The 17172-nt window shown below is 36.7% G+C and overlaps 1 protein-coding gene and 1 long non-coding RNA gene across 6 annotated transcripts in view; one reads left to right on the top strand and one right to left on the bottom strand.

Moving 5' to 3' along the window:
• The window catches only part of ELP3 (elongator acetyltransferase complex subunit 3), a 91962-nt gene that overhangs the window by 47593 nt on the left and 27197 nt on the right, over positions 1–17172 (top strand). The window contains exon 10 of the mRNA XM_077868727.1: positions 7744–7937. Coding sequence (XP_077724853.1) covers positions 7744–7937 — 194 coding nt within the window. The remainder of the gene's footprint in view (positions 1–7743; positions 7938–17172) is intronic.
• The window catches only part of LOC144295979 (uncharacterized), a 38158-nt gene that overhangs the window by 7051 nt on the left and 13935 nt on the right, over positions 1–17172 (bottom strand). For 4 of the 5 annotated variants that reach the window (XR_013363123.1, XR_013363121.1, XR_013363124.1 and 1 more), the window contains 2 exons: positions 14457–14506; positions 7763–8292 (listed from right to left, as the gene is read on the bottom strand). This is a non-coding gene — a long non-coding RNA (uncharacterized LOC144295979). Of the gene's footprint in view, positions 1–7762; positions 8293–14456; positions 14507–17172 lie in introns of those variants that run through there. The other variant, XR_013363125.1, reaches the window with a different exon arrangement.

Raw genomic sequence — 17172 nt, 5'->3', positions numbered from 1 at the left:
GCTCGATCCCAGGACCCTGAGATCATGACCTGAGCCAAAGACAGATGCTTAACCTACTGAGCCACTCAGGCACACCTCTTTTATACTTTAAAAACTTTCCCCCCACTTTATTTCATTGTCCCATCATTAGAAACCCACAGATATATTTTCCTGAATTAATGTGTTTTGTTCCATAGGAGGGGTTGCTAAATTGGGGGTCTGCTCATATAATTAGAGAAGTATACCAAATGTTATTTCTGTAGAGGATGGGATGGCCTTGCCTGGCACAGATCCATAAAGCTATTACCCAGCCTGCTGAGATGTCTCAGCCATATCTTGGGTTGTATGCCTATAGTGTGCTAATTGTGAGACCCAAGGAATTTAACAAAAATCCCCTACCCCTGGACAAGCAGAGCAGGACTAACTCCATTTTGTGCTACACCCACCATCTCATGTATAACCCCCAATTACTTAAGGCACTCCTCCATCCTAGTCAAGCCGCTGAGCACACCCTTACCAGAAACCGGCTTATAAAAATGTAAACCCTGCCTTTTGCCCGCCAAACCTGTGCATCGATTCTGACCAGAGTGATAGGCTAGTTCAAACGGTCACTGTAGGGTAAATTGTAATTCAATTGGCCACCTGCGTGTGGACCGACATGACTGTGCAACTTTCTGTGTAAGTTACAATCCCATGGGCCACTGGCCCCTATAAAACTGCTACACCTCTTAGCCTCGGGGTCCAAGTCCCTGCTCCTCTGTGTCAGGTATACTTGGACCCAAGCTCGAGCTTGTTAATAAACCCTCATGTGCTTGCATGGGTGTCGGCTCCTTGGTGGTTTCTCGGATTTGCAGTCTTGGGCACAACACTAATTATAAATTGGCTTAGACCTCACACTTTCTTGTTTAGGTCAGCTCTGGGTCACTACTCTTAGTTTCTGTTTATTTGCATCTGTTCATGACAAATTCACACTCTTCCCTAGTGGTAGATGCAGAGCTTGTAGCTGTGTGTGATAAATAGCATTTGCTTATATTTTCCAGGAACTCAGAAATGAAATTTTCTTTGTCCTTATAAAGCTGAAAGTCCTTGTGGTGGAAATTTAGGAATTTATCCTAAAAGTATTGATTTCACCCTTTCTACCTATTCTCAGATAGGACTTATTACTCAAAATAACATATAGTTGTTTTGGTGGCTTATTCCTTTAAAAATTAAACTGTTCTTGAATATACAAGCTAAGATTGCTGAAAATGCTTCAAAAGTATCTGTTTCTCTTCAGAATCTTCTGTCAATTACCAGAAGTCTTTCAAAGTCCATTAACATGACACAAGTTCCTTTTTTTTTACACTGAGCCAATCTGATTAAGTTACTGTTTGGCAGGGATGGCTGGCGGTATTTGTTGTTACTTGTTTTTAATGTAAAGGTTTATTACTGAAGATAGTGGCATAGGATACAGGTCATAGTAGTATTCTATCAGAAGAGACCACCTGTTATAGTCTCCTCAGTTGAGGAAGCAAGCCTGATGAGATTAAGTAACTGTTAAAGTCTGTGGTGAGTCTCAGGTAAAACCCAAGCTGTAAGATGAGCACCCTTTCCATGGCTTTCCTTTCTGTGGTAACTTTTTTAGGTGAAGGGAAGTCTGTTTGACCATGAGTGACTGCATGACCTGAATGATGTTGAAATATAAGTCAAGTTGGATATTAACAAAACTTTAAACCTCATTCTGTTTTTAGTTACTTTTTATTTGTAGTAAAGGGATACATGCATAATGTTAAAAGTCAAATTGTACCAGAAGACCTGCAGTGAAAGACAGTAATACCTTCCTTTCCTTTTCCTTGAGTGCACCCAGACCGTTTTACAAACTCTCCAGTGTTTCTGCTCCCTCCTTGCCTTCATTCCTCAAACCCACTGCAGTTTTAGTTCCCACATCCCATTGAAACTCTTCCCTCAAATATTGTAAGATGCTTTCTAATCTCCAGATGGAAAGGATATTTCTCTGCTGTCATGTTATTCAGTCTTAGCATTTGTAGTTGTTAGAGACTGTTTCCATTTTAGGATTCTCACCTCCCTGGCTTTTGTGACTCTACTGTCTCCTGGCTCTCCTCTTACCTCCAACTCTTTGGTTTGGTTTGGTTTGGTTTGGTTTGGTTTGGTTCTATCTTCTTTATGTTCTCACAACTTAAATGTAGGTTCTGTCTTTTGCACTCTTCTATGTGCTTGCCTTTCTTCTGTAATTCTAACTCGACCACTTAACATTTCATTGAGTCTCATTTTCTCTCTAGCCTTAAGCCTCAGGCTCCTAAGACCAATTACTTAATACTCTGCAACTAGCACCAGATGTCTTCCATGTAGTTAGAACTTAATATATCCAGTGTGGACATATTTATCCTTTTCCCCAGCAGTCTTTTCCCCTTTTTATTTCCTTTCATATTTCCTTGGTGGCCTCTTCATCCACATATTCTCCCTAGCCGGGAATTTAGAGGAGTTTTTCAGGAGCAAGTTGAGAATATTTGGACTCTGGAGCCAGACCACCTAGTTTGGATACTAGCTCCCACTACTTAGTAACAGACCGTTTGTTTGACTGCTTTGTTCCCCAGTTTCCTCATCCAAAAAATGAGGTTAATTATAGTATCTACCAATTATGAAGATTAGCTGAGAAAATACATGTAACATACTTAGAAACATGCCTGGCATGTAGTGAGTGCTCAGTACTTTGCTGCTGTGACTATCCCCTCATACCTGGGATCTAACTCTACAGGAGGTTTTCAATTTACTCCCTCCTCTGGGTTCCCACTGCCACAACTTTAGTTCATACTTTCGTCAGCTTACCTACACAGATAAACAGCTTCTCAACAAAGTCACCCTACCACAAGTCCTGTTCCCTTCTGATGTTCCATTCACATTGCACCAAAATGATGTTTATTAATTTTTTATCTTTACGATATAAAAGTTGTTGAATAATAAATTCAAAACTATTAAATATTATTTGAAAATTCAGTAAATCCTAAAGAGATCATATCAGAACACAGTAGTCCTCTGCCTCCTTTAAACCATTGTAGCTGTGGGGTTTTTTCCTGATATTTACCTTTATATTTCTTTTTTTTTTTTTTAATATTTTATTTATTTATTTAGGATAGTCACAGAGAGAGAGAGAGAGGCAGAGACACAGGCAGAGGGAGAAGCAGGCTCCATGCACCGGGAGCCTGACGTGGGATTCGATCCCGGGTCTCCAGGATCGCGCCCTGGGCCAAAGGCAGGCGCCAAACCGCTGCGCCACCCAGGGATCCCCCTTTATATTTCTTAATACCATGTTTGGATTGCTTTTTCTTGATGATCAGTTTTAGATAGATTCTCTTATCTTACTGTAACTATAGTTGAAAAGTTAATTGTTTTTCTTTTATACTTTGCTCCCATTCTCCCAATATTGTTACATCACTATTTTAGTTACATTAGTAGTCACTGTTTACATTATAGTTTTTACATAAATTATTACTGATCTAAAGCCAAGTAATAATACTAGCATTCTTTTCTTGAATAACCTTTTGGGTTTTTTCTGGAATCAACAGTTGTCTTTTTTTTACTTGCTTAGTTCTCTGTGCACCTGTAACTTTCAGAGGTACTCACTGAATGTTAAGGCCTCTCTGTTGTGGCATAATTAATCAGATACTATGTCAGTTTGTTTTTTAGCGTACGGCCATGACTCCTGATACCCTGTCTTCCAATGCCAAACTGTGCTAGGCAGTTCTTTGTACCCAGTTCACAACTGTCTTCCTTGGAGGGCTTCTCTTCACCAGTCTCCTGTATTGGATTCTTTGCCTTCTGGGTTCCAAATTGGCCCTTTTTATTTGTTTATTCCTTGACGTTACTAAAACACACTTTCCACCAGTTTCCAAAGGAAAGATTCATCATGGAAAGTAAGCCATTTGTGTGCTCCAAATCTTTTCCATCTTCACACTTAACAGAATTATGTAAAACCATTTTTTAAGGCATTGCACCTTGCCTTGTAGCTTTTAGCACTGCTCCTAAGGAGCACAATTTTGTTTTTATTCCTAATTCTATATTCCGTATCTTTAATCCTATGATGTATGTAACCTGGTATCTTGTTTTGTTAACTATGAAATATTTTAGGAAATTGTCTTTATCCCATATGTTGTGAAATTTCACAGTGCTGCATTTTGGTAAGAGTTGTTTAATTGTGCTAGATTTTTTAAGGATCTGTCCTCTAGGAAATTTCTTTGTACTACTGGATAGTTTTCGCCTTTCATTTTTCTATATTCTCTTTCTAAAACTCCTATTAAGCAAATGTTGGATCTCCTAGATTCATCAAATATTTTCATATTTTTTTTTACCTATTTTTCTTTTTTTTTTTCTGCTTTCTTATATTCTCATGTTTATCTTTCAACATTTCTGTTAAATGTTTTTATTTTTGTTATAGCTTTGATTTTCAATAGTTCTTTCTTTCTGGTTGTTTGATTTTCTTTTTTTTTAATATTTTTTTATTTATTTTTTCTTTCTGGTTGTTTGATTTTCTTTTTTTTTTTTTAATATTTTTTTATTTATTTATGATAGTCACACAGAGAGAGAAAGAGAGAGGCAGAGACACAGGCAGAGGGAGAAGCAGGCTCCATGCACTGGAAGCCCGACGTGGGACTCGATCCCGGGTCTCCAGGATCGCGCCCTGGGCCAAAGGCAGGCGCTAAACCGCTGCGCCACCCAGGGATCCCCTGTTTGATTTTCTCTAACATCCTTTCTTGTCTAATGGATGTAATATATCTTCTCTCTGAAGGAATTATAGAATTTTTTTTCCCTTTATGCAATGCCTCTTTCCTCTAAGTTCCTTTTCCTTCTTTTTGTTTTGCTCTGCCCTTTATGTTCTAGGCTTCCTCCAAGTTTCTGGTGATCCTTAGCCAAATGGTCATATTTTAAAAGTAAGGGATCAGGGGTGCCTGGGTAGCTTGCTTAAGTCAGTTAAGCATCCAGTTCTTGATTTCATCTCAGGTCGTGATCTCAGGGTTGTGAGATTAAGCCCCGTGTCAGGCTCCATGCCAGGTATGAAGAGTGCTTAAGATTCTCTTGCTCCCTCTCCCTCTGCCCATCCACCCCTTTTCCCCCTCTTAAAAAAAAATAAATAAAAATAAAATTTTAAAAATAAAAGTAAGGAGCTAAAAGGACAGATTTCAAGCTCTAGGTGGCTAGCTGCTGATTATATCTCATTGGAGGGTATTCATATAATAAGCTCTCCTTTTCTTTTTTTAAGGTTTTGTTTTATTTACTTAAAGATTTTATTTTTTTTTAAAGATTTCTTTATTCATGAGAGACACAGAAAAGAAAGGCAGAGACATAGGCAGAGGGAGAAGCAGGCTCCCCACAGGGAACTCAAATGTGAGACTCAATCCCAGGACCCCAGCATGACACCATGAGTCAAATGGCTCAACCATTAAGCCACTCAGGCATCCCAAGATTTTATTTTTCAGTAATCTCTGCACCCAACATGGGGCTCAAACTCATAATTCCAAGATCAAGAGTCACATGCTTTACCAACTGAGCCATCCAGATGTGCCCAGCTCTCCTTTTCTTTAGGGAATTCTCAAATGTTAGTATCTTGAACTCTTATTTAGGGTCATTTGATTAATCCATAGATGAACTCTCCCAACTTCCTGCTTGGGGGTGGCTGGTATGAGTAGGTCACAGAAAATTGACTGCTGGTACCCAGGGAGCAAGGCAAGGAATCCACCAGTCAGTGTGCTGGCTTTCACTTAATCTCTCTGTTTTCAGCCTTTATTCTCACCTAGGCCTTCCTTTGTACTTGGAATCTCAGAATCCAGCAGTTTCTCCAGGGAACAAATGGGCAGGTGACTGCCAGTAAGAAGGGCAAAGTAATAAGGGATAAATCCCTCCATGTACAGACTTTGATCTCGTGATTTTTTTCCATCCTGCCCACTTAATGCATGAGCCTTTTTGAGACTCTAGTGTGACAGAGCTGGACTTTCATTGGTATCCCCTTTTGCAAGTACTTTGTTTATACTTTTATTTACTTGCAAAGCCATTTACCAGTCTTCATCTATTTTCTGTTTTCCAAAAATTTATTATCATAACTGGTCCTGTCCTCCCCCCACAACCCCCATCTCCTCTGATGTTATTTTTGTTCTTCTGAGTTTATACTTTTTTAAAAAGTTCGTCTCTGTTATGTAATAATGATTTTGGAGGAAAAGGAAGGAGACACATGCTTTAATTCTCCATGTTTAATCAGAAATCCAGAACCAGTTTCATCTATTGTCAATCTTATCAACCCATCTATCTTCTTTATCATATAAGCACTTGAACTACTTTTCTGAAATCTCATGTTCCAATATGGATTCAAACTAGGTACAGAATGACTTGCATACATGTTCTTTTGGGTGGTTATAGAATACTTAAAAAGGGCTAATGAACCTTCAACATAGAAACGTTATAGGGAAAATTACAGACAATTACAGAAGAATATCCCTAAGACCAAATGATGCACAAAGAATACAGCATTTAAGAATATGACAGAAATCAATGAGATCGAAAAGTCTATAGTTACATTTCTTTGAAAAACAGGTTAAGCAATGGAAAGCTCTCAAGAATATAGCACAAGATAAAAAGCATTGTTACAGTCATAAGATATAGTACAGTTGGCTCTATAGATACTATGCCAGGGTGAGTTGAGAGGAAACTGAGTCCACCTTCATTCCTCCACTACACACTGCTAAATTAAGAGCAAATGAACAGTGCAAAGTCAGGGAAAGATAATGCCTGGTGTCTCCTTGCTTTATCCCAAATAAAGCCAGCTGGGATGATATAGTACAGGAAATGACTATGTCAAAGTAGATAAATTAGATGTATTCCTCAGTGTCTAGATAACAAATAGTGTGTATCCCAGGTTAGGAATGGTGCCAGTTGGCCTGAAGACAAAATAGGCATATCCAGGGATTGACATACTCTTCCTGCTAAGGGCTTTATAGTAAACACTTTAGGTTTTGCAGGCAAGTGATGATCTCTGTCACAACTTTTCCAAAGTTTAAACAATAAGTGTATTCTATTATTAAAGGAGGATACAGTCTCAAGGTAATGGCAGGCATCGAATAAAGTATGGTGATATTAAGAAAGCAGTAATATAGAATTCAATATGAATTGTTAAGATTTTATTTATTCATGAGAGATACACAGAGAGAGAGAGAGGCAGAGACACAGGCAGAGGGGGAAGCAGTTTTCCTGCAAGGAGCACGGTGTGGGATTCGATCCCAGGATCATGCCTTGAGCCGAAGGCAGACACTCAACTGCTGAGCCACCCAGGTGTCCCAAAATGAATTTTTTTCTTTTTTAAGCGAGGCAACTTGTATTCGAGGTCAAGAATGCCTATCTGAAGAATTGGCATTCATGTTGAGACCTTGAAATTAGCTAGATAAAGTAAGATTGACGTACTTTCCAGACAGAGGAAATTGCCTTTGCAGAAGCAGAAAGGCAGGGTGGTAAGGGTGGCATGAGAGGAGATTACAGCAGTAGACAGGGGTTGGATTAACAAGGGCTTTGTAACCTAGCACACACACATTTTGCTCCAGTGAGCCTGTAAAAACAATGAGTTGCTGTTCTGTCTGCATCCCCCCCCTTGATGGAAAGGAAAGGCAGTCTACAGACTAGATAGATATATGAGAGAAGTTGCCCCAAGACTGAAACTTGACCATGGAAACTTCATCAATCTCTATATAACTAATGGAGTGGTAATTTTCTGTTTTCCATTCACAGGAGTTTTTTGAGAACCCTGCTTTTCGTCCTGATGGTTTGAAACTCTACCCTACCCTGGTGATTCGTGGAACTGGGCTTTATGAGCTGTGGAAATCAGGAAGATATAAGAGTTATTCTCCTAGTGACCTGATTGAATTGGTGGCTCGGATCCTTGCTCTTGTGCCTCCGTGGACACGAGTGTACCGAGTGCAGAGGTAGTGTGTTATCTCTTAGGCCAGGAAAAAATCAGTGATGAGTCTGTCTGTTTAATTTCTAATGAGAACAGTATAATTTAATATTGAGGAGTTTGAATTTTTTTTTAATTAAAAATGAGACCTGGAATGCTGTCTACACATAGACAGGGATGAAAATGAAAGGACAGCATGTCCAAGCCACTTTGCCAGTATCTTATTTATTCATGTATTTGTCTTTCCATTGATTCATGCATCAAGAGACAGAGTTACGATAGCATGCTATTGGTTCCAGGATTTCTTTGCCAGCCCTACTTCAGTCTGGATACAGTAGTGAGTATGGAAGGAAGAAGTGTCTGTTATCCCTGTGGTAGAGTCTCTGAAGAAAAAAAGAGTAGCAATAATCATTCTTTACAGATATTAATGTAAATATGGAGAAAGAGTAACCGATTCCTGATGGTATGAAGGAGATCATCTTAACTTTTTTTCCCCTAAAGGAGAGAAAAACTAAGATCTCATTTGCATTCATGCCTTTTTTTTTTTTTTTTTACAAGAAATATAACATTGACGAAAAATTTTAGGAGCCATAAAATTACGTGTGTACCTATAATCCTGACAAAGGCATTCCTGTATTTGCTGGTCAGGAAGGCATATTTCCACCACCTTGCCAAAAGCTACCTGGATTCTAGTATAAATAAAAGGTGAAAAGATGACTAGCAAATGCATGTACAATCAGTTGCTATATTATTCCACTAAACACAAAAATTGTGTGCCTGATAATATAAAATAATGAACACTGAAAATTAAGCAGAATGATCAACTAAAGGAAAATTATCAAGATTATAAAATAATGGATTTGCTTAAAAGTTGAAGGATGTTTACACCATACTTCTGCCACAGCATATTGATTTCTTAAATTTTTTTAAAATTCTTGGTCTGGTGCAGCCCGGGTGGTTCAGCAGTTTAGCGCTGCCTTCAGCCCAGGGTGTGATCCTGGAGGCCCGGGATCAAGTCCCATGTCAGCCTCCCTGCATGGAGCCTGCTTCTCCCTCTGCCTGTGTCTGTGCCTCTGTGTGTGTGTGTCTCTCATGAATAAATAAATAAATAAAATCTTTTAAAAAAAATTTTAAAAAATAAGTTATTGTTCTAACTTAAGGATTTAAATTGCCTATATGATCTCTTTTTTAAAATACTGAGGAAAACTCAGCTGCCAAAACTGTTTGCATTGTCCTTCCACTTCTTTTTCAACCCTTCTGAAACAATTCAATTCAAAAGACTTTAGAAGTTGTTCAGCGAGACACCATCCACACTGAAGTAAGTAGCCACAGGGCTTGTAGGCAGCAGTGTGATGTGGTCTCTGGCAGCCCGAATGTGGTAAAAAGTGCTTTCTCACTGAGGACTGGTCTGGCACTGGATGTCAGAACTGAGCAGGGTAAGGAGCATATCTCAGGGGGTAATGTGGAGGTGTAGAGAAGAGGACAGCAACAGAAGATTGGTTTCTTGCAGAGGGCTGATCTAGAAAGTAGGTAATTAAGGATAATGGGAGTTGGTTTTGTGTTATCTAGAATGGAAATTACAAGTGTGAAAAAGGAGAAGATTAGAATGTACCACATGGTGTTTTAGAATAGGAGATACTGGTGTGAACTCATGGTTTTTAATATATAGGTAGATATAGAAATAATTGTAAATATGTAATAAGTAATAAATATAGTGTGTGTATCCTTTTCACAGTCTGTTGAATGACATGTGGGGTTTTTTTGCATTTTTGTGGGGTTGGTGATTTCACTATTTAAAATGGCCCTAAAAAAAAATTAAAAAAAATAAAAAAATAAAAAAATAAAATGGCCCTTAACGAAGAGAGAAGAAATGTGTGGGAAATATCAGAAAGGGAGACAGAACGTAAAGACTGCTAACTCTGGGAAACGAACTAGGGGTGGTAGAAGGGGAGGAGGGCGGGGGGTGGGAGTGAATGGGTGACGGGCACTGGGGGTTATTCTGTATGTTAGTAAATTGAACACCAATAAAAAATAAATTTAAAAAAAACTTTAAGATTCAGTATGTATAGAATAATACACCATTATTTTTTAAATGTATAGATCAATGAGTTTTAACAAATGTGTATATCATGAAACAACTGCCTTAATGGAAATCTAGAATATATGAATGTACAACTTGTTCATCTGTTGATAAATATTTGAGTTGTTTTTAGTTTGGGGCTATTATAATTAAAGCTATGATAAACATTCAAAAAAAAAAATGGCACTTAAGGATAGTACTGAAATGTTGTGTAGTGTAAGTGCAAGAAGGCTATGATGTGCCTTACAGAGAAAATACATGTGTGAGATAAGCTTCATTCAGCCATGAGTTATAGCCCTATTGCCTGGGATTCAGTGTTGAATCAGCAATTACATACATAGGGTGTTTTTAAACACATGTGAAACAAGGCTATCAGTTAATTAAAATGTTGTGACTAGAGGCTTACAGGAACCTAGCCCTGTATTTCCACTAGGAGCAATGTTTTAATATTCACTAACTCAGCGTTCACAGCAACTTTGTAGAACATAGTTACTATGAATAATGAGAATTGATTGTACGTTGTTTCAGAGTACCTGCCTACAACATGCTTATTAATTACAGAGCAGAAATAAGTGACTTGACTATGGAGAAGACTGGCAGCTAGTCAAAGTACATATCACCAGTACTAGTATGTCAATTATGTGGCACATTATAGTATGACAGTATCACTTCTGTTACTCAGCCAAACTCCATAATCTGAATATAATTCTAAAAAAGTAGACAATCCCAAATTGAGGGATATTCTAAAAAAAAAAAAAAAAAAAAAGGTGAAATCTTCAAAATTAGAAGAATTAAAGAAAGAGTTTCATTTTGAAGGAGACCAAAAGGTCATGATACCTAAATACAACACAAGGTTCTGACTGGACTCTTTTGCCATAAAGGACATTATTTAGACACTGGTGAGCCTGCAGTAGAAATACCAGTAAAATACCAGTGTTAGTTTCCTGATTTTCATGGTTGTATTATAGCTGTATAAGAGAACATCCCTATTGTAGGAAATACTTTATTCAGAAGGTGTTGGAACATCTTGTTCCCAATTTACAAGCAAATAATTTAGGAAAATAGTTGTTTGTATGACACTTAGGACTTTTTGTGTAATTTTGAGATTGTTTCAAAAATGTGAATTAATACAATAGAAAACAAAGATGCAATAGGTAGTATTAACAAAGACAAAAGAAAAGATTATTTGCATTTAACTGACTTAAAGCAACTAGATACAAGTGAAGATACTACTTCCCAGTAGGAGAGCATGGCAACAAATCTACTGTGTTGACCTCAGCTTAATGATAGTGATCTTATCAGTTTTGAATATCTGAGACACTCACCTGGCCATTATTACTCATGGTGAGCCCCAACAGACATTTCCTGCATGGGGACCAGTGTTGCTGAACTAACCCTTATACTGCTTATTACAATTGCAGGACACACTTCAGCAAAAACCATCAGGGGGCTTTGAGAAACAAGATTTCTTATTCAAATGTCCTAGAGGATACCCAGCAAACCTGAGAGGTACACAGTGAGCTTGAAGGGGGAAGGGGAAAAGGCATGAACCTGGGCCTCTGCCTTTATTAGGATCCAAGGATGGAGTGTCTAGGGTTTTGTGGGTTCACTCACTATTGATTAAAGAATAAGAATGGGAATTAGGGTGTGATAAGGAAGAAATGGGGCCGCTCAGATGGTCAGTTATCTAGGTTATCCAGGGCTTTCTGAAAGAGGGAACTTCATGGGGGAAGGGGTAGTCTAATTCCTTATCTGGTTGTTTTGTTAGTAGCTGTGTCACACAGCTGCAATATGTTTATTCAGGACGGATGTCTTTTGAAATGAATGCCTCAGCAATCAAAAACTTAATGTCAAGCACTTATACTACAGAAAGTTTAATGTCAGGCACTTAGACTACAGGGTAACCAGAGCACAGAAGATAATACTTCCCAACAGCAGTGCATGGCAGCAAATATCACAGATAGAAATTTCACAGCCATAGACATCATAGTTTTCTTACCATAAGTAACAAGGCATAGCTCATACAATCAAATGAAGAGTTTGCATTCACCCCCTTCACATTCAGATTTAAATTTCTTACTACTATAACCAGTGAGTCAAAAGGAACAGAGATACTGCTCTAACATTAAAAGCTTAAATTATAAACTATGAAGTATCACCGTGGGACATTATCCTGGCCTACCACCAACTAAGAAAATAAGGACTTTGAGAAGATAAGAGCAGCAAAATAATCTCTGTAGGAAAATTGTAAAGGCGTCATGACCAGAAGAATTAAGAATATGTGTGTTAATATAACCAAAGGTTGTATGATGAGAAGAGCATAATATTATGGATAACCAACATGAGTCTGATAAAAGAAACCTCCCTGTTCTCAGTTCTCCTGTCATGACCCCATTACAGCTCTCTCTGGAGAATCCAGCAATAGAAGTGTCCCCTCGCTCTAATTCCAGGGGCAAAACTGTCAGTTCTACTTCTCTATCAATATATCACTTAAAAGATTTATGCAGAACAAATGATACAGGTGGGTTGTAGGCTTAAGAGTTTGAAGTGACACTCTTTTATTATTTCACATACGTGTGGGTGAATGAAAACTCAGCGGAATGCTGTAAAACAAGAGGTACAATCTCTTTTAAAATGTAGAATTAGTAATGTCCTCAGACTCAAAATTTATTTCAAGATCGTGATGACTCAGTTCCAAACAAAGCACATGCCTTTGGTGGAGTCATCTTGAGTCTACCAATGATGTCAGATTTTCATGCTTTGGGACTGATAATTTACTTAATTTTGAATTTTTTTTTTTTTTTTTTTTTAGGATTTTATTTATTTATTCATGAGCACATAGAGAGGAGAGAGAGAAAATCAGAGACACAGGCAGAAGGAGAAACAGGCTCCATGCAGGGAGTCTGATGTGGGTCTCGATCCTGGGTCTCCAGGATCATGCCCTGGGCTGAAGGTGGCGCTAAACCACTGAGCCACCCGGGCTGCCCCTCAATTTTGAATTTAATTGAATTTTGAATATAGAATTTACTTAATTTTGAATTACTAAATTTGATATTTACTTAATTTGAATTCAAATTGTGATTCTATCATAAATCATAGAATTTATGATGCTATTTTATTTTGTGTGTGTGTTTTTAATAGAACTATGATACTGCTAAACAAGTTTACATTAGAATTCTTTTCTTTTATGTAGCTTAATTATGTGAACTGATGTAAACTATGTTTCCCAATAAGCATGGACAGAATTCCTCAAATACATTACCTTATGTTTTGTATTGAAATATTATTATGGCTACCTACATAGGGATTTATTCAGATTTATGTGTTACTACTTTTAACCCATTTTTATTTGCATACTTTCTTCGTATATACTGCACAAAATCTATTCAAATTTATTTCACATTGACTTATTTTTTGTTATCAATAGTCACTGAAATTCTAGTGCAGACTTTTACAATGCTGAGGTAGAGAGTGTTTCTGTGTACCCCTGTTCATTGATCCCAACACATTTCTTTTGGAGCATGTGATTTTTTTTTTTTTTCCCAACAGGGTTTATAGAATATTACTAACTATCCAAAACTTGTATTTTCTACTTGAGGTCCAACCATACAGTACTGTATTTATAGGAACAAAATAACTTCTCTATAAAGCTATTTTAAAAGCACTTCCAAATATATATTTATAATAGGCTTACATTATTTTTCCAAAAATTTCCTTGTATAATTAGGATGCATCTTTACACAGCAATACATTTTTTACACTGGCAAATATTCTGTTTGCATTTTTGTGTTCCATTTCTTATTAAAGACTTAGAATAATCTCCATAGTTATAATTTTAATGACAGCACAGTTGTCTAGCATTTAATTTGTCTCATTTAGTAAACTATTCCCTGATGTTGGACATTTAGGTTGCTTCCAACTTTTTTTTTTTTTTTTTAATCATTATCCTGACCTCCACTACAGCTAAAATCCATGTGCATAGAAAAATCCATGTAATAGAACTTTTTACTTTTGCTGAAGTCATTCATTAGAGTAGTATAATCTAGGAAAAGAATTACTAATGATAAAGATCCAAGTAAGGATCTTTCTATGATAATGGTGAAGATGAATATACTTTCTGGAACAGGGAGAGTATAAATAAATTTTATGGTTTTAATATGTATATATTGATAATGGTTTTCCAAAGGGGTTAGGATAAGCTACTAGTTTAGAGTAATAAATAATTATTATTTATTGCAATCTCTGTAGAATCAGATGCTTATATTTTTTATTTACCTAGGAGTTTTAATTTGCATTCTGTAGTTATTAGTGGAGATTAACATTTTTTTCATGTAACTGATTATTATTTGTGCTGCTTCTTAAAGCGCTTGTCTGTTTATATATAAGTTGCCTGCCAGTTATGGAATTTGGATCATAAAGGAGAAGGTGCTTTTTATTGAGATAACTGAAAGAAAATGTCAGTTTTACCTTTCAGAGGCCTTTTGAGTTATCTTCATTCTTCTGCGCAAATATGAAGGCTAGGGAGACAAAAAACCAAGTCCATGTTCACATAGTACACTTAACAATAACAGTGTGATAGCTGTGTTGTTCTGGTATAACAGCTTCATGTCTCAGCTTAAAAACCTTATATTCTATTTACTCATGTTTATATTTGGCTATAGCCCAAATTTGGTACATCTGGACCTCTGGAAGGAAATTTGTATTGACAACTAGATGGTAAAATTTTGAAATAGAGATGCTAAAGAAATTGTTAGTGGAAAAAAAAAAAAAAAAAGAAATTGTTAGTGGATAACTCAAGCATTATATATAAATGTATACAAGAAAAGGCTGGGTCTTTAGACACTGTTAAGTAACTGAGAAACCTGTTTTAGGCTAAGAGAATCATATGGTTTTGACTCTGCAATGTTTCCTCTAGCCTCAGTTTTAAACTTTTAGAGCAATTCTGAGAATTTAGAAAACTGACTAAAAAAAAAAAACCATTGACAAGGGAGAAAAGTCTCCTCCCAGAGTGTTGAATGTAGGTAATTATAATTTTTTTTGTTTTAAACCATAGTAAAGGCAGACCATATGTGTCTTTTTGTTCTGTGCCTATAGAATATCTGGCTATACCTATGTAGGGTCACCTGGTGACAACTTCTACCAATTACAGGCAATAACTTTTGTGTTGACTGGTGAATCTAAACATAGAAGGAGAAGAAGATCTTAGGAGTTGTCTTTCAGACCAGTGTTAGAAGGGGACAGAGAAAGGAAAGTAGGAGAGAAGGTATTTCAAGTGAAAACACAATGTTTTATACTTGGCTTTTTTTTTTTTTTTAGTACTATATTTTACTAGTAGATTACTTGATTTTTTTAATTGAACATTTTCCCCACCTTTTCTTTCCTTAACTAATATATAATTTGTACTTCTAATTTTATGACACTTGAGTCAATACCATCTTACTAGGTATTTTTAGGAAGTAGTATTCTAATAGATAATTCTGTATTGTGGCCCTGAAGGGTGCAGTGAATGATTAAATGATAAATTCTGTCCAGATCCATAATGGAACCACATTAAAGTGCTGCTGCCTGCAGGCTCTTTGACAGCTGTCTGCCTCCATGTGATATTTAAATCACTGTGAAGCATTAGAATAGGAATACCAATTTGCAACCAAAACATGCTTCTGAAGCTTGAGAACCTTCAGACCAAAAAAGCTCTAGACATTACTTTGAAAGTTTTTTGATGAGCAAATTGCAAATACTAGCACCTCTAAGCTTAAAATGTTACCTGTTGAAATAGAAAAGTGAATAAATATTCTTGAGTGTAATCTCTCTTCAAGTCAATAAAGTAAAACTAGATTGAAACAAATTGAGAAATGTAAATAATTTTAACTTCTACCTAGATGGAATTCAGATGGTCAGTAATCTTATTTGGGCTTTGAACTCCTGGAAGACTATAACAATATATGTTTATATATTTCAGATTGCTTAATACTTTGCACATATAAAAGTTGCTCAGGATATATAGAATTGTCTTTTTGTTTTCATTGAAAAAGATCTTATCACTGAAAATGGAGATTGCCACATTTCTATTCCTTAATGAGGAAGAACTTGCATCTGATACACTCTAAGCATGTTACCACCAAAGACTATTAAAACCATGTTGCATTTTTGTAGTGACAGACATAAATTTAAGGATATTTATGAACTGTCAATATCATTATAAAGCCCTGTATTATCAGGTCCTCTCTGATTTGTGCTTCGTGGTAATCAGTGCCAGCTCCTGGGACATGCGACCTGTGTAGTCTCATAGGGCCTTGAAATTGTCTTAATGCTTTGCTTTCACCATCTTGAAATTAATAATTTCTTAACAAGAGGCTGTTGTCATTGTACTAGGCCCCACAAATTATTAGCCAACCCTGCTGGTAATAATCTCTGTCATATAATTCTGTTTAACCCTATATGATAAAACCAATCCCTTAGAGAGTTTACTTCCTTTGAAAATTTTAGTGTCTTTTAAAAGTCCTGGTTCATTTTTTAAAATATTTGTAGAAGACCCATCTTCCTTTCCCTTCTCATTTCTCCTCCTCATTGCCTAGGGAGGCAATGCCATGGAGGCATTGGCCACAACATATCTGTCATCTGAAGAAATGGAGAGTAAGGGTAGAGAGTACAGCTGTGGCAGCTTGAGTAGTTAGGAGATTGGTTATATTGAGCAAATAAACTATTTGATTTAGCAAATAAGTAAATATACTAAAGAGAGCCAGAGTTATCACTCTCTAAAAGGATTTATAAACATTGTAAGGTGAAAAGTTGAACACTGGATTAGAATTGTAATTATCATCATGAACTCATGGATTTTTAAAAAATTTATATATAGAAATAGTTATAGATGTATGTTTATGTGTGTGCATATTGAATGCCTATATGCACATACATAAAGCACATACAAAAAGTACGTATATACATAAATTTCTTGGTTGTTTACACTGAGAGAGTCTGGTGACAATTACACCTCAGTAGTAATGAGCAAGCACAGTGAGTGCCCACATCTTGATTTCTAAATTCCATTCTCCACTAAAAGGAATCAGGGCTGCTTGGAAAAATGGCCAATTCCAGGGCGGGGGCAGCAAACTTACACAATAAACCTGGAACATCTTGTTGTTCAGAAAGTAAGGAAATATTCAAAGAATGAGGGCATGTCGAA

Source organism: Canis aureus, chromosome 24, assembly GCF_053574225.1.
Source record: "Canis aureus isolate CA01 chromosome 24, VMU_Caureus_v.1.0, whole genome shotgun sequence".
Classification (NCBI taxonomy): Eukaryota; Metazoa; Chordata; class Mammalia; order Carnivora; family Canidae; genus Canis; species Canis aureus.
The sequence above is the reverse complement of the archived record's forward strand: the minus strand, read 5'-3'. Positions and strand labels throughout refer to the sequence as shown.